We start from the raw sequence: 20000 nt of genomic DNA, 5'->3' as shown, positions 1-20000 counted from the left end.
ACCTCCACTAGGTACACTATACCTCCACTATACCTCCACTATACCTCCACTAGGTACACTATACCTCCACTATACCTCCACTAGGTACACTATACCTCCACTAGGTACACTATACCTCCACTATACCTCCACTATACCTCCACTAGGTACACTATACCTCCACTAGGTACACTATACCTCCACTAGGTACACTATACCTCCACTATACCTCCACTAGGTACACTATACCTCCACTATACCTCCACTATACCTCCACTAGGTACACTATACCTCCACTATACCTCCGCTAGGTATACTATACCTCCACTATACCTCCACTATACCTCCACTAGGTACACTATACCTCCACTAGGTACACTATACCTCCACTAGGTACACTATACCTCCACTATACCTCCACTAGGTACACTATACCTCCACTAGGTACACTATACCTCCACTATACCTCCACTAGGTACACTATACCTCCACTATACCTCCACTAGGTACACTATACCTCCACTAGGGACACTATACCTCCACTATACCTCCACTAGGTACACTATACCTCCACTATACCTCCACTATACCTCCACTAGGTACACTATACCTCCACTAGGTACACTATACCTCCACTAGGTACACTATACCTCCACTATACCTCCACTAGGTACACTATACCTCCACTAGGTACACTATACCTCCACTATACCTCCACTATACCTCCACTAGGTCCACTATACCTCCACTAGGTATACTATACCTCCACTAGGTATACTATACCTCCACTAGGTACACTATACCTCCACTAGGGACACTATACCTCCACTAGGTATACTATACCTCCACTAGGTACACTATACCTCCACTAGGTATACTATACCTCCACTAGGGACACTATACCTCCACTAGGGACACTATACCTCCACTAGGTATACTATACCTCCACTAGGTACACTATACCTCCACTAGGTACACTATACCTCCACTAGGTACACTATACCTCCACTAGGGACACTATACCTCCACTAGGTACACTATACCTCCACTAGGTACACTATACCTCCACTAGGGACACTATACCTCCACTAGGTACACTATACCTCCACTAGGTACACTATACCTCCACTAGGTACACTATACCTCCACTAGGTCCACTATACCTCCACTAGGTACACTATACCTCCACTATACCTCCACTAGGTACACTATACCTCCACTATACCTCCACTATACCTCCACTATACCTCCACTATACCTCCACTATACCTCCACTAGGTACACTATACCTCCACTAGGTACACTATACCTCCACTAGGTACACTATACCTCCACTATACCTCCACTATACCTCCACTAGGTACACTATACCTCCACTAGGTACACTATACCTCCACTAGGGACACTATACCTCCACTATACCTCCACTAGGTACACTATACCTCCACTAGGTACACTATACCTCCACTATACCTCCACTATACCTCCACTATACCTCCACTAGGTACACTATACCTCCACTATACCTCCACTATACCTCCACTAGGTATACTATACCTCCACTAGGTACACTATACCTCCACTATACCTCCACTATACCTCCACTATACCTCCACTAGGTACACTATACCTCCACTAGGTACACTATACCTCCACTATACCTCCACTATACCTCCACTAGGTACACTATACCTCCACTAGGTACACTATACCTCCACTAGGGACACTATACCTCCACTATACCTCCACTAGGTACACTATACCTCCACTAGGTACACTATACCTCCACTATACCTCCACTAGGTCCACTATACCTCCACTAGGTACACTATACCTCCACTAGGTACACTATACCTCCACTAGGTATACTATACCTCCACTAGGTACACTATACCTCCACTAGGGACACTATACCTCCACTAGGTACACTATACCTCCACTAGGTACACTATACCTCCACTAGGTATACTATACCTCCACTAGGGACACTATACCTCCACTAGGGACACTATACCTCCACTAGGTATACTATACCTCCACTAGGTACACTATACCTCCACTAGGTCCACTATACCTCCACTATACCTCCACTATACCTCCACTAGGTACACTATACCTCCACTAGGTACACTATACCTCCACTAGGTACACTATACCTCCACTATACCTCCACTAGGTACACTATACCTCCACTATACCTCCACTAGGTACACTATACCTCCACTATACCTCCACTAGGTACACTATACCTCCACTAGGTACACTATACCTCCACTAGGTACACTATACCTCCACTAGGTACACTATACCTCCACTAGGTACACTATACCTCCACTATACCTCCACTAGGTACACTATACCTCCACTATACCTCCACTATACCTCCACTATACCTCCACTATACCTCCACTAGGTCCACTATACCTCCACTATACCTCCACTATACCTCCACTAGGTACACTATACCTCCGCTAGGTACACTATACCTCCACTATACCTCCACTATACCTCCACTAGGTACACTATACCTCCACTATACCTCCACTATACCTCCACTAGGTACACTATACCTCCACTAGGTATACTATACCTCCACTATACCTCCACTAGGTATACTATACCTCCACTATACCTCCACTAGGTACACTATACCTCCACTATACCTCCACTATACCTCCACTAGGTACACTATACCTCCACTAGGTACACTATACCTCCACTAGGTCCACTATACCTCCACTATACCTCCACTATACCTCCACTAGGTACACTATACCTCCACTATACCTCCACTAGGTACACTATACCTCCACTAGGTCCACTATACCTCCACTATACCTCCACTAGGTACACTATACCTCCACTAGGTCCACTATACCTCCACTATACCTCCACTAGGTACACTATACCTCCACTAGGTACACTATACCTCCACTATACCTCCACTATACCTCCACTATACCTCCACTATACCTCCACTAGGTCCACTATACCTCCACTAGGTACACTATACCTCCACTATACCTCCACTAGGTACACTATACCTCCGCTAGGTACACTATACCTCCACTATACCTCCACTATACCTCCACTATACCTCCACTATACCTCCACTATACCTCCACTATACCTCCACTAGGTACACTATACCTCCACTAGGTACACTATACCTCCACTAGGTACACTATACCTCCACTAGGTACACTATACCTCCACTAGGTACACTATACCTCCACTATACCTCCACTAGGTACACTATACCTCCACTATACCTCCACTATACCTCCACTATACCTCCACTAGGTACACTATACCTCCACTAGGTACACTATACCTCCACTAGGTATACTATACCTCCACTAGGTACACTATACCTCCACTAGGTACACTATACCTCCACTATACCTCCACTAGGTACACTATACCTCCACTATACCTCCACTAGGTACACTATACCTCCACTATACCTCCACTATACCTCCACTAGGTACACTATACCTCCACTAGGTACACTATACCTCCACTAGGTCCACTATACCTCCACTATACCTCCACTAGGTACACTATACCTCCACTAGGTACACTATACCTCCACTATACCTCCACTATACCTCCACTAGGTACACTATACCTCCACTATACCTCCACTAGGTACACTATACCTCCACTAGGTACACTATACCTCCACTAGGTACACTATACCTCCACTAGGTACACTATACCTCCACTATACCTCCACTATACCTCCACTAGGGACACTATACCTCCACTAGGTACACTATACCTCCACTAGGTACACTATACCTCCACTAGGGACACTATACCTCCACTAGGTATACTATACCTCCACTATACCTCCACTAGGTACACTATACCTCCACTAGGTACACTATACCTCCACTAGGTACACTATACCTCCACTATACCTCCACTATACCTCCACTATACCTCCACTATACCTCCACTAGGTACACTATACCTCCACTAGGTACACTATACCTCCACTATACCTCCACTATACCTCCACTAGGTATACTATACCTCCACTATACCTCCACTAGGTACACTATACCTCCACTAGGTACACTATACCTCCACTAGGTACACTATACCTCCACTAGGTATACTATACCTCCACTAGGTACACTATACCTCCACTATACCTCCACTAGGTATACTATACCTCCACTAGGTACACTATACCTCCACTATACCTCCACTAGGTACACTATACCTCCACTATACCTCCACTATACCTCCACTAGGTACACTATACCTCCACTAGGTCCACTATACCTCCACTAGGTACACTATACCTCCACTAGGGACACTATACCTCCACTATACCTCCACTAGGTATAGTATACCTCCACTAGGTATAGTATACCTCCACTAGGTACACTATACCTCCACTAGGTACACTATACCTCCACTAGGTACACTATACCTCCACTATACCTCCACTAGGTACACTATACCTCCACTATACCTCCACTATACCTCCACTAGGTACACTATACCTCCACTATACCTCCACTATACCTCCACTAGGTACACTATACCTCCACTAGGTACACTATACCTCCACTAGGTACACTATACCTCCACTATACCTCCACTAGGTACACTATACCTCCACTATACCTCCACTATACCTCCACTAGGTACACTATACCTCCACTAGGTACACTATACCTCCACTAGGTATACTATACCTCCACTATACCTCCACTATACCTCCACTAGGTACACTATACCTCCACTAGGTACACTATACCTCCACTAGGTACACTATACCTCCACTAGGTACACTATACCTCCACTAGGTACACTATACCTCCACTAGGTACACTATACCTCCACTAGGTACACTATACCTCCACTAGGTACACTATACCTCCACTAGGTACACTATACCTCCACTAGGTACACTATACCTCCACTAGGTATACTATACCTCCACTATACCTCCACTATACCTCCACTAGGTACACTATACCTCCACTAGGTACACTATACCTCCACTAGGTACACTATACCTCCACTATACCTCCACTATACCTCCACTATACCTCCACTATACCTCCACTATACCTCCACTAGGTATACTATACCTCCACTATACCTCCACTATACCTCCACTATACCTCCACTAGGTACACTATACCTCCACTAGGTACACTATACCTCCACTAGGTATACTATACCTCCACTATACCTCCACTATACCTCCACTAGGTACACTATACCTCCACTAGGTACACTATACCTCCACTAGGTACACTATACCTCCACTAGGGACACTATACCTCCACTAGGTACACTATACCTCCACTAGGTACACTATACCTCCACTAGGTACACTATACCTCCACTATACCTCCACTAGGTACACTATACCTCCACTATACCTCCACTATACCTCCACTATACCTCCACTATACCTCCACTAGGTACACTATACCTCCACTAGGTACACTATACCTCCACTAGGTACACTATACCTCCACTAGGTACACTATACCTCCACTATACCTCCACTATACCTCCACTAGGTACACTATACCTCCACTAGGTACACTATACCTCCACTATACCTCCACTATACCTCCACTAGGTACACTATACCTCCACTAGGTATAGTATACCTCCACTAGGTACACTATACCTCCACTAGGTACACTATACCTCCACTAGGTATAGTATACCTCCACTAGGTACACTATACCTCCACTAGGTACACTATACCTCCACTAGGTACACTATACCTCCACTAGGTATACTATACCTCCACTAGGTACAGTATACCTCCACTAGGTACACTATACCTCCACTATACCTCCACTAGGTATACTATACCTCCACTATACCTCCACTAGGTACACTATACCTCCACTATACCTCCACTAGGTACACTATACCTCCACTAGGTACACTATACCTCCACTATACCTCCACTAGGTACACTATACCTCCACTAGGTACACTATACCTCCACTAGGTACACTATACCTCCACTAGGTACACTATACCTCCACTAGGTACACTATACCTCCACTAGGGACACTATACCTCCACTAGGTACACTATACCTCCACTATACCTCCACTAGGTACACTATACCTCCACTATACCTCCACTAGGTACACTATACCTCCACTATACCTCCACTAGGTCCACTATACCTCCACTAGGTACACTATACCTCCACTAGGTACACTATACCTCCACTAGGTACACTATACCTCCACTAGGTACACTATACCTCCACTAGGTACACTATACCTCCACTATACCTCCACTATACCTCCACTAGGTACACTATACCTCCACTATACCTCCACTATACCTCCACTAGGTACACTATACCTCCACTAGGTATACTATACCTCCACTAGGGACACTATACCTCCACTAGGTACACTATACCTCCACTAGGTACACTATACCTCCACTAGGTCCACTATACCTCCACTATACCTCCACTATACCTCCACTAGGTACACTATACCTCCACTAGGTATACTATACCTCCACTAGGGACACTATACCTCCACTAGGTACACTATACCTCCACTAGGTACACTATACCTCCACTATACCTCCACTATACCTCCACTAGGTACACTATACCTCCACTAGGTATACTATACCTCCACTAGGGACACTATACCTCCACTAGGTACACTATACCTCCACTAGGTATACTATACCTCCACTAGGTACACTATACCTCCACTAGGTATACTATACCTCCACTATACCTCCACTAGGTACACTATACCTCCACTAGGTACACTATACCTCCACTATACCTCCACTAGGTACACTATACCTCCACTATACCTCCACTAGGTACACTATACCTCCACTAGGTACACTATACCTCCACTATACCTCCACTAGGTACACTATACCTCCACTATACCTCCACTAGGTACACTATACCTCCACTAGGTACACTATACCTCCACTAGGTATACTATACCTCCACTAGGTACACTATACCTCCACTATACCTCCACTATACCTCCACTAGGTACACTATACCTCCACTAGGTACACTATACCTCCACTAGGTATACTATACCTCCACTAGGTACACTATACCTCCACTATACCTCCACTATACCTCCACTAGGTACACTATACCTCCACTATACCTCCACTAGGTACACTATACCTCCACTAGGTACACTATACCTCCACTATACCTCCACTAGGTACACTATACCTCCACTATACCTCCACTATACCTCCACTATACCTCCACTAGGGACACTATACCTCCACTAGGTACACTATACCTCCACTAGGTATACTATACCTCCACTATACCTCCACTAGGTACACTATACCTCCACTAGGTACACTATACCTCCACTAGGTATAGTATACCTCCACTAGGTCCACTATACCTCCACTAGGTACACTATACCTCCACTATACCTCCACTAGGTACACTATACCTCCACTAGGTATACTATACCTCCACTAGGTATACTATACCTCCACTAGGTACACTATACCTCCACTATACCTCCACTAGGTACACTATACCTCCACTAGGTATACTATACCTCCACTAGGTACACTATACCTCCACTAGGTATAGTATACCTCCACTAGGTATAGTATACCTCCACTAGGTACACTATACCTCCACTAGGTATAGTATACCTCCACTAGGTATACTATACCTCCGCTAGGTACACTATACCTCCACTAGGTATACTATACCTCCACTAGGTACACTATACCTCCACTAGGTATACTATACCTCCACTAGGTATACTATACCTCCGCTAGGTACACTATACCTCCACTAGGTATACTATACCTCCACTAGGTACACTATACCTCCACTAGGTATACTATACCTCCGCTAGGTACACTATACCTCCACTAGGTACACTATACCTCCACTAGGTATACTATACCTCCGCTAGGTACACTATACCTCCACTAGGTATACTATACCTCCGCTAGGTACACTATACCTCCACTAGGTACACTATACCTCCACTAGGTACACTATACCTCCACTATACCTCCACTAGGTATACTATACCTCCGCTAGGTACACTATACCTCCACTAGGTATACTATACCTCCGCTAGGTACACTATACCTCCACTAGGTACACTATACCTCCACTATACCTCCACTATACCTCCACTATACCTCCACTAGGTACACTATACCTCCACTAGGTATACTATACCTCCGCTAGGTCCACTATACCTCCACTATACCTCCGCTAGGTACACTATACCTCCACTATACCTCCACTATACCTCCACTAGGTACACTATACCTCCACTAGGTACACTATACCTCCACTAGGTATACTATACCTCCGCTAGGTACACTATACCTCCACTAGGTACACTATACCTCCACTATACCTCCACTATACCTCCACTAGGTACACTATACCTCCACTAGGTATACTATACCTCCACTATACCTCCACTAGGTATACTATACCTCCACTATACCTCCACTAGGTACACTATACCTCCACTAGGTATACTATACCTCCACTATACCTCCACTAGGTATACTATACCTCCACTATACCTCCACTAGGTACACTATACCTCCACTAGGTACACTATACCTCCACTAGGTACACTATACCTCCACTATACCTCCACTATACCTCCACTAGGTACACTATACCTCCACTAGGTACACTATACCTCCACTAGGTATACTATACCTCCGCTAGGTACACTATACCTCCACTAGGTACACTATACCTCCACTAGGTACACTATACCTCCACTATACCTCCACTATACCTCCACTAGGTACACTATACCTCCACTAGGTATACTATACCTCCACTATACCTCCACTAGGTATACTATACCTCCACTATACCTCCACTAGGTACACTATACCTCCACTAGGTATACTATACCTCCACTATACCTCCACTAGGTATACTATACCTCCACTATACCTCCACTAGGTACACTATACCTCCACTAGGTACACTATACCTCCACTAGGTACACTATACCTCCACTAGGTACACTATACCTCCACTAGGTACACTATACCTCCACTAGGTACACTATACCTCCACTAGGTACACTATACCTCCGCTAGGTACACTATACCTCCACTATACCTCCACTATACCTCCACTAGGTACACTATACCTCCACTAGGTATACTATACCTCCACTAGGTACACTATACCTCCACTAGGTACACTATACCTCCACTAGGTACACTATACCTCCACTAGGTATACTATACCTCCACTAGGTATACTATACCTCCACTAGGTACACTATACCTCCACTATACCTCCACTATACCTCCACTAGGTATACTATACCTCCACTAGGTACACTATACCTCCACTAGGTACACTATACCTCCACTATACCTCCACTATACCTCCACTATACCTCCACTAGGTATACTATACCTCCACTATACCTCCACTATACCTCCACTATACCTCCACTATACCTCCACTAGGTACACTATACCTCCACTAGGTACACTATACCTCCACTAGGTACACTATACCTCCACTATACCTCCACTATACCTCCACTATACCTCCACTAGGTATACTATACCTCCACTATACCTCCACTATACCTCCACTATACCTCCACTATACCTCCACTAGGTACACTATACCTCCACTAGGTACACTATACCTCCACTAGGTATACTATACCTCCGCTAGGTACACTATACCTCCACTAGGTACACTATACCTCCACTATACCTCCACTATACCTCCACTATACCTCCACTATACCTCCACTATACCTCCACTAGGTACACTATACCTCCACTATACCTCCACTATACCTCCACTAGGTACACTATACCTCCACTAGGTACACTATACCTCCACTAGGTACACTATACCTCCACTAGGTACACTATACCTCCACTAGGTACACTATACCTCCACTATACCTCCACTATACCTCCACTATACCTCCACTATACCTCCACTATACCTCCACTATACCTCCACTATACCTCCACTATACCTCCACTATACCTCCACTATACCTCCACTAGGTACACTATACCTCCACTAGGTACACTATACCTCCACTATACCTCCACTATACCTCCACTATACCTCCACTAGGTACACTATACCTCCACTATACCTCCACTAGGTACACTATACCTCCACTATACCTCCACTAGGTACACTATACCTCCACTAGGTACACTATACCTCCACTATACCTCCACTAGGTACACTATACCTCCACTATACCTCCACTAGGTACACTATACCTCCACTAGGTACACTATACCTCCACTAGGTACACTATACCTCCACTAGGTACACTATACCTCCACTATACCTCCACTAGGTACACTATACCTCCACTATACCTCCACTAGGTACACTATACCTCCACTATACCTCCACTAGGTACACTATACCTCCACTAGGTACTCTATACCTCCACTATACCTCCACTATACCTCCACTAGGTACACTATACCTCCACTATACCTCCACTATACCTCCACTAGGTACACTATACCTCCACTATACCTCCACTAGGTACACTATACCTCCACTAGGTACACTATACCTCCACTAGGTACACTATACCTCCACTAGGTACACTATACCTCCACTAGGTACACTATACCTCCACTATACCTCCACTATACCTCCACTAGGGACACTATACCTCCACTAGGTACACTATACCTCCACTATACCTCCACTATACCTCCACTAGGTACACTATACCTCCACTATACCTCCACTAGGTACACTATACCTCCACTAGGTATACTATACCTCCACTATACCTCCACTAGGTACACTATACCTCCACTAGGTATACTATACCTCCACTATACCTCCACTAGGTACACTATACCTCCACTAGGTATACTATACCTCCACTATACCTCCACTAGGTACACTATACCTCCACTAGGTATACTATACCTCCACTAGGTACACTATACCTCCACTAGGTACACTATACCTCCACTAGGTACACTATACCTCCACTATACCTCCACTATACCTCCACTATACCTCCACTAGGTACACTATACCTCCACTAGGTATACTATACCTCCACTATACCTCCACTAGGTACACTATACCTCCACTAGGTATACTATACCTCCACTATACCTCCACTATACCTCCACTATACCTCCACTATACCTCCACTAGGTACACTATACCTCCACTATACCTCCACTAGGTACACTATACCTCCACTATACCTCCACTAGGTACACTATACCTCCACTATACCTCCACTAGGTACACTATACCTCCACTAGGTATACTATACCTCCACTAGGTACACTATACCTCCACTAGGTATACTATACCTCCACTATACCTCCACTATACCTCCACTAGGTACACTATACCTCCACTATACCTCCACTAGGTACACTATACCTCCACTATACCTCCACTAGGTATACTATACCTCCACTAGGTACACTATACCTCCACTAGGTACACTATACCTCCACTAGGTACACTATACCTCCACTAGGTACACTATACCTCCACTAGGTACACTATACCTCCACTATACCTCCACTAGGTATACTATACCTCCACTAGGTACACTATACCTCCACTATACCTCCACTATACCTCCACTAGGTACACTATACCTCCACTATACCTCCACTATACCTCCACTATACCTCCACTATACCTCCACTAGGTACACTATACCTCCACTATACCTCCACTATACCTCCACTATACCTCCACTAGGTACACTATACCTCCACTAGGTATACTATACCTCCACTATACCTCCACTAGGTACACTATACCTCCACTATACCTCCACTAGGTACACTATACCTCCACTATACCTCCACTAGGTACACTATACCTCCACTAGGTATACTATACCTCCACTATACCTCCACTAGGTACACTATACCTCCACTAGGTATACTATACCTCCACTAGGTACACTATACCTCCACTAGGTACACTATACCTCCACTAGGTATACTATACCTCCACTAGGTCCACTATACCTCCACTATACCTCCACTAGGTACACTATACCTCCACTAGGTATACTATACCTCCACTAGGTACACTATACCTCCACTATACCTCCACTAGGTACACTATACCTCCACTATACCTCCACTATACCTCCACTAGGTACACTATACCTCCACTATACCTCCACTATACCTCCACTATACCTCCACTAGGTACACTATACCTCCACTATACCTCCACTAGGTACACTATACCTCCACTAGGTACACTATACCTCCACTATACCTCCACTATACCTCCACTATACCTCCACTAGGTACACTATACCTCCACTATACCTCCACTAGGTACACTATACCTCCACTAGGTACACTATACCTCCACTATACCTCCACTATACCTCCACTATACCTCCACTAGGTACACTATACCTCCACTATACCTCCACTAGGTACACTATACCTCCACTAGGTACACTATACCTCCACTAGGTACACTATACCTCCACTAGGTATAGTATACCTCCACTAGGTACACTATACCTCCACTAGGTACACTATACCTCCACTAGGTATAGTATCCCTCCACTAGGTATAGTATCCCTCCACTAGGTATAGTATACCTCCACTAGGTATAGTATCCCTCCACTAGGTATAGTATACCTCCACTAGGTATAGTATACCTCCACTAGGTATAGTATACCTCCACTAGGTATAGTATACCTCCACTAGGTATAGTATACCTCCACTAGGTCTAGTGTTATTCTACAGATTACAGGGTATAACTGACCTCCTCCTCCACAGCGAACAGCTTGACGATGTTCTTATGGTTGAGTTTCTTCAGGACCTCAAACTCTCTCATCTGGACGTCGAGCGGTCGCAGGAAACTCAGGTTGTTGAACACCTTCACAGCATACAGGTCCCCTGTTTTCTGGTGTTAGAGGAGGACACATAGTATTACATACAGGTCCCCTGTTTTCTGGTGTTAGAGGAGGACACATAGTATTACATACAGGTCCCCTGTTTTCTGGTGTTAGAGGACACATAGTATTACATACAGGTCCCCTGTTTTCTGGTGTTAGAGGACACATAGTATTACATACAGGTCCCCTGTTTTCTGGTGTTAGAGGACACATAGTATTACATACAGGTCCCCTGTTTTCTGGTGTTAGAGGACACATAGTATTACATACAGGTCCCCTGTTTTCTGGTGTTAGAGGACACATAGTATTACATACAGGTCCCCTGTTTTCTGGTGTTAGAGGAGGACACATAGTATTACATACAGGTCCCCTGTTTTCTGGTGTTAGAGGACACATAGTATTACATACAGGTCCCCTGTTTTCTGGTGTTAGAGGAGGACACATAGTATTACATACAGGTCCCCTGTTTTCTGGTGTTAGAGGAGGACACATAGTATTACATACAGGTCCCCTGTTTTCTGGTGTTAGAGGACACATAGTATTACATACAGGTCCCCTGTTTTCTGGTGTTAGAGGACACATAGTATTACATACAGGTCCCCTGTTTTCTGGTGTTAGAGGACACATAGTATTACATACAGGTCCCCTGTTTTCTGGTGTTAGAGGACACATAGTATTACATACAGGTCCCCTGTTTTCTGGTGTTAGAGGAGGACACATAGTATTACATACAGGTCCCCTGTTTTCTGGTGTTAGAGGAGGACACATAGTATTACATACAGGTCCCCTGTTTTCTGGTGTTAGAGGACACATAGTATTACATACAGGTCCCCTGTTTTCTGGTGTTAGAGGAGGACACATAGTATTACATACAGGTCCCCTGTTTTCTGGTGTTAGAGGACACATAGTATTACATACAGGTCCCCTGTTTTCTGGTGTTAGAGGAGGACACATAGTATTACATACAGGTCCCCTGTTTTCTGGTGTTAGAGGACACATAGTATTACATACAGGTCCCCTGTTTTCTGGTGTTAGAGGAGGACACATAGTATTACATACAGGTCCCCTGTTTTCTGGTGTTATTCCACACTTTTGTTACATTACAGCCTTTTTCTAAAATGGATTAAATATATTGTACACCAATCTACACCAAACATCCCATAATGACAAAGCCAAAACATGCTTTTAGAAATTCTTGCAAATTTATGACAATAAATACAAAAATAAAAAACCTTATTTACATAAGTATTCAGACCCTTTGCTATGAGACTCGAAATTGAGCTCAGGTGCATCCTGTTTCCATTGATCATCCTTGAGATGTTTCTACAACACTATCTCCCTCACTAACTTTAAGCATCAGTTGTCAGAGCACCTTACCGATCACTGCACCTGTACACAGCCCATCTGAAATTAGCCCACCCAACTACCTCATCCCTATATTGTTATTTATTTTGCTCATTTGTACCCCAGTATCTCTATTTGCACATCATCTCTTGCACATCATTCCAGTGTTAATACTAAATTGTAATTATTTTGCACTATAGCCTATTTTATTGCCTTACCTCCATAACTTGCTAAATTTGCACACTGTATATTATATGTATTTCTGTTGTATTTTTGACTTTGTTTTGTTTTACCCCATATGTAACTCTGTGTTGTTGTTTTTATCGCACTGCTTTGCTTTATCTTGGCCAGGTCGCAGTTGTAAATGAGAACTTGTTCTCAACTGGCTTACCTGGTTAAATAAAGGTGAAATAAAAAATAAACAACTTGATTGGAGTCCACCTGTGGTAAATTCAATTGATTGGACATGATTTGGAAAGGCACACACACCTGTCTATATAAGGTCCCACAGTTGAAAGTGCATGTCTGAGCAAAAACCAAGGCATGACAGGATTGTGTCGAGGCACAGATCTGGGGAAGGGTACCAAAAAATGTCTGCAGCATTGAAGGTCCCCAAGAACACAGTGGCCTCCTTCGTTCTTAAATGGGAGATGTTTGGAACCACCAAGACTCTTCCTAGAGCTGGCCACCTGGCCAAACTGAGCAATCAAGGGAGAAGGGCCTTGGTCAGGGGGGTGACCAAGAACCCGATGGTCACTCTGACAGAGCTCCAGAGTTCCTCTGTGGAGATGGGAGAACCTTCCAGAAGGACAACCATCTCTGCAGCACTCCACCAATCAGGCCTTTATGGTAGAGTGGCCAGACGGAAGCCACTCCTCAGTAAAAGGCACATGACAGCCCGCTTGGAGTTTGCCAAAAGGCAAATGAAAAACAAGATTCTCTGGTCTGATGAAACCAAGATTGAACTCTTTGGCCTGAATGCCAAGAGTCACGTCTGGAGGAAACCTGGTACCATCCCTACGGTGAAGCATGGTGGTGGCAGCATCATGCTGTGGGGAAGTTTTTCAGCGGCAGGGAGACTTGTCGGGATCGAGGGAAAAGGTGAACGGAGCAAAGTACAGAGAGATCCTTGATGAAAACCTGCTCCAAAGCGCTCAGGACCTCAGACTGGGGCAAAGGTTCACCTTCCAACAGGACAACGACCCTAAGCACACAGCCAAGACAACGCAGGAGTGGCTTCAGGACAAGTCTCTGCATGTACTTGAGTGGCCCAGCAGAGCTTAAGTGGATATGCAGAGAAGAATGGGAGAAACTCCCCAAATACAGGTGTGCCATGCTTCTAGCGTCAAACCCAAGAAGACTCAAGGCTGTAATCGCTGACAAAGGTTATTCAACAAAGTACTGAGTAAAGGGTCTGAATACTTATGTAAATGTGATATTTCAGTTTTTTATTTTTATATTAATTTGCAAAAAAATCTAAACCTGTTTTTGCTTTGTCATTATGGGGTTATTGTGTGTAGGAAAAAAATCTAATTTAATCAATTTTAGAATAAAGCAGTAATGTAACCCAATGTGGAAAAGGTCAAGGGGTCTGAATACTTTCTGAATGCACTGTATAGCAGTATTACATACAGGTCTGTATAACAGTATTACATACAGGTCTGTATAGTAGTATTACATACAGGTCTGTATAGTAGTATTACATACAGGTCTGTATAGTAGTATTACATACAGGTCTGTATAGTAGTATTACATACAGGTCTGTATAGTAATATTATATACAGGTCTGTATAGCAGTATTACATACAGGTCTGTATAGCAGTATTACATACAGGTCTGTATAGCAGTATTACATACAGGTCTGTATAGTAGTATTACATACAGGTCTGTATAGTAGTATTACATACAGGTCTGTATAGTAGTATTACATACAGGTCTGTATAGTAGTATTACATACAGGTCTGTATAGTAGTATTACATACAGGTCTGTATAGTAGTATTACATACAGGTCTGTATAGTAGTATTACATACAGGTCTGTATAGTAGTATTACATACAGGTCTGTATAGTAGTATTACATACAGGTCTGTATAGTAGTATTACATACAGGTCTGTATAGTAGTATTACATACAGGTCTGTATAGCAGTATTACATACAGGTCTGTATAGTAATATTACATACAGGTCTGTATAGTAGTATTACATACAGGTCTGTATAGTAGTATTACATACAGGTCTGTTTTCTAATGTTACAGAACATATACAGGTCCACCATTTTCTTTTACAGAAAAATTATATATGTTTAAACTTTAAGTAGTAGACAACATACAGGTCCCCTGTTTTCTGATGTTAGAGAACAAAAAATTATTAAACCTTAAATAGCAAACAACTAATTGGCTGCGTCCCCCCTTTGCTGCTATAACAGCCTCCACTCTTCTGGGAAGGCTTTCCACTAGATGTTGGAACGTTGCTGCGGGGACTTGCTTCCATTCAGTCACAAGAGCATTAGTGAGGTCGGGCACTGATGTTGGGCGATTAGGTCTGGCTCGCAGTCGGCGTTCCAAATTCATCCCAAAGGTGTTCGATGGGGTTGAGGTCAGGGCTCTGTGCAGACCAGTCAAGTTCTTCCACACCGATCTCGTCAAACGATTTCTGTATGGACCTCGCTTTGTGCACTGGGGCATTGTCATGATGAAACAGGAAAGGGACTTCCCCAAACTGTTGCCACAAAGTTGGAAGCACAGAATCGTCTAGAATGTCATTGTATGCTGTAGCGTTAAGATTTCCCTTCACTGGAACTAAGGGGCCTAGCCCGAACCATGAAAAACAGCCCCCCAGACCATTATTCCTCCTCCACCAAACTTTACAGTTGGCACTATGCATTGGGGCAGCCCTAGTAAGACAGTTAATCAGGCGCCGTGTTAGACAGTTCACACATGTTCATTCCGTCAGAATCAAAGAGACAGAACCAAACACCAAGACGTGTCCAGACCCATCCTAATATGTGTTCATATATTGGCATCCTCCCCTCAAGTCTAGAGAGCTCTGGGAAAGCCCCCGTGGAGAGAGGAGGGTTAAGCTCTGGGAAAGCCCCCGTGGAGAGAGAAGGGTTAACACGCTAGCTTAGACTGATGTGGCTGAGCAGACAACCATAACCCTCTGGGACATGAAGCGTAGATTCAATGTATGTCTAAAAATGGCTAGTTAGTGAGAAAACAGCTAAATGAACAATTGTACTATATTAGACTTCATGTTAGGCCTACATGTCAAGAATTAAAACAATACTACACTACTGCTCTTCCATCCACGCATCTGAAAGACTGCCAAGATGCTTGGTGGGGAAACCCCCCCACCCCCCAGCTGTACCCCCTGGTGTGTGTTAGTCCTGTACCTTGTGTCTGGTAGACGTTAGCTGTACCCCCTGGTGTGTGTTAGTCCTGTACCTTGTGCCTGGTAGACGTTAGCTGTACCCCCTGGTGTGTGTTAGTCCTGTACTTTGTGTCTGGTAGACGTTAGCTGTACCCCCTGGTGTGTGTTAGTCCTGTACCTTGTGTCTGGTAGATGTTAGCTGTACCCCCTGGTGTGTGTTAGTCCTGTACCTTGTGTCTGGTAGACGTTAGCTGTACCCCCTGGTGTGTGTTAGTCCTGTACCTTGTGTCTGGTAGACGTTAGCTGTACACCCTGGTGTGTGTTAGTCCTGTACCTTGTGTCTGGTAGACGTTAGCTGTACCCCCTGGTGTGTGTTAGTCCTGTACCTTGTGTCTGGTAGATGTTAGCTGTACCCCCTGGTGTGTGTTAGTCCTGTACCTTGTGCCTGGTAGACGTTAGCTGCACCCCCTGGTGTGTGTTAGTCCTGTACCTTGTGTCTGGTAGATGTTAGCTGTACCCCCTGGTGTGTGTTAGTCCTGTACCTTGTGTCAGGTAGACGTTAGCTGTACCCCCTGGTGTGTGTTAGTCCTGTACCTTGTGTCTGGTAGATGTTAGCTGTACCCCCTGGTGTGTGTTAGTCCTGTACCTTGTGCCTGGTAGATGTTAGCTGTACCCCCTGGTGTGTGTTAGTCCTGTACCTTGTGTCTGGTAGACGTTAGCTGTACCCTCTGGTGTGTGTTAGTCCTGTACCTTGTGCCTAGTAGATGTTAGCTGTACCCCCTGGTGTGTGTTAGTCCTGTACCTTGTGTCTGGTAGACGTTAGCTGTACCCCCTGGTGTGTGTTAGTCCTGTACCTTGTGTCTGGTAGATGTTAGCTGTACCCCCTGGTGTGTGTTAGTCCTGTACCTTGTGTCTGGTAGACGTTAGCTGTACCCCCTGGTGTGTGTTAGTCCTGTACATTGTGTCTGGTAGACGTTAGCTGTACCCCCTGGTGTGTGTTAGTCCTGTACCTTGTGTCTGGTAGATGTTAGCTGTACCCCCTGGTGTGTGTTAGTCCTGTACCTTGTGTCTGGTAGACGTTAGCTGTACCCCCTGGTGTGTGTTAGTCCTGTACCTTGTGTCTGGTAGACGTTAGCTGTACCCCCTGGTGTGTGTTAGTCCTGTACCTTGTGTCTGGTAGATGTTAGCTGTACCCCCTGGTGTGTGTTAGCCCTGTACCTTGTGTCTGGTTGACGTTAGCTGTACCCCCTGGTGTGTGTTAGTCCTGTACCTTGTGTCTGGTAGATGTTAGCTGTACCCCCTGGTGTGTGTTAGTCCTCTACCTTGTGCCTGGTAGACGTTAGCTGTATCCCCTGGTGTGTGTTAGTCCTGTACCTTGTGCCTGGTAGACGTTAGCTGTACCCCCTGGTGTGTGTTAGTCCTGTACCTTGTGCCTGGTAGACGTTAGCTGTACCCCCTGGTGTGTGTTAGTCCTGTACCTTGTGTCTGGTAGATGTTAGCTGTACTCCCTGGTGTGTGTTAGTCCTGTACCTTGTGTCTGGTAGATGTTAGCTGTACCCCCTGGTGTGTTAGTCCTGTACCTTGTGCCTGGTAGATGTTAGCTGTACCCCCTGGTGTGTGTTAGTCCTGTACCTTGTGTCTGGTAGACGTTAGCTGTACCCCCTGGTGTGTGTTAGTCCTGTACCTTGTGCCTAGTAGATGTTAGCTGTACCCCCTGGTGTGTGTTAGTCCTGTACCTTGTGTCTGGTAGACGTTAGCTGTACCCCCTGGTGTGTGTTAGTCCTGTACCTTGTGTCTGGTAGATGTTAGCTGTACCCCCTGGTGTGTGTTAGTCCTGTACCTTGTGTCTGGTAGACGTTAGCTGTACCCCCTGGTGTGTGTTAGTCCTGTACCTTGTGTCTGGTAGACGTTAGCTGTACCCCCTGGTGTGTGTTAGTCCTGTACCTTGTGTCTGGTAGATGTTAGCTGTACCCCCTGGTGTGTGTTAGTCCTGTACCTTGTGTCTGGTAGACGTTAGCTGTACCCCCTGGTGTGTGTTAGTCCTGTACCTTGTGTCTGGTAGACGTTAGCTGTACCCCCTGGTGTGTGTTAGTCCTGTACCTTGTGTCTGGTAGATGTTAGCTGTACCCCCTGGTGTGTGTTAGCCCTGTACCTTGTGTCTGGTTGACGTTAGCTGTACCCCCTGGTGTGTGTTAGTCCTGTACCTTGTGTCTGGTAGATGTTAGCTGTACCCCCTGGTGTGTGTTAGTCCTGTACCTTGTGCCTGGTAGACGTTAGCTGTATCCCCTGGTGTGTGTTAGTCCTGTACCTTGTGCCTGGTAGACGTTAGCTGTACCCCCTGGTGTGTGTTAGTCCTGTACCTTG

At 44.9% G+C, this 20000-nt stretch overlaps 1 protein-coding gene across 1 annotated transcript in view; it reads right to left on the bottom strand.

The window, feature by feature from the left end:
- The window catches only part of LOC311114308 (serine/threonine-protein kinase TBK1-like), a 73390-nt gene extending 60465 nt beyond the window's left edge, over positions 1-12925 (bottom strand). The window contains exon 1 of the mRNA XM_084189572.1: positions 12791-12925. Within this exon, the coding sequence (XP_084045698.1) occupies positions 12791-12862 (72 nt within the window). The 5' untranslated portion in view covers positions 12863-12925. The remainder of the gene's footprint in view (positions 1-12790) is intronic.
- Positions 12926-20000: the final 7075 nt, after the last annotated feature.

The sequence above is a fragment of the Coregonus lavaretus genome, assembly GCF_964263955.1.
Source record: "Coregonus lavaretus genome assembly, contig: HAP1_SCAFFOLD_2113, whole genome shotgun sequence".
Lineage (NCBI taxonomy): Eukaryota > Metazoa > Chordata > Actinopteri > Salmoniformes > Salmonidae > Coregonus > Coregonus lavaretus.
The sequence above is the reverse complement of the archived record's forward strand: the minus strand, read 5'-3'. Positions and strand labels throughout refer to the sequence as shown.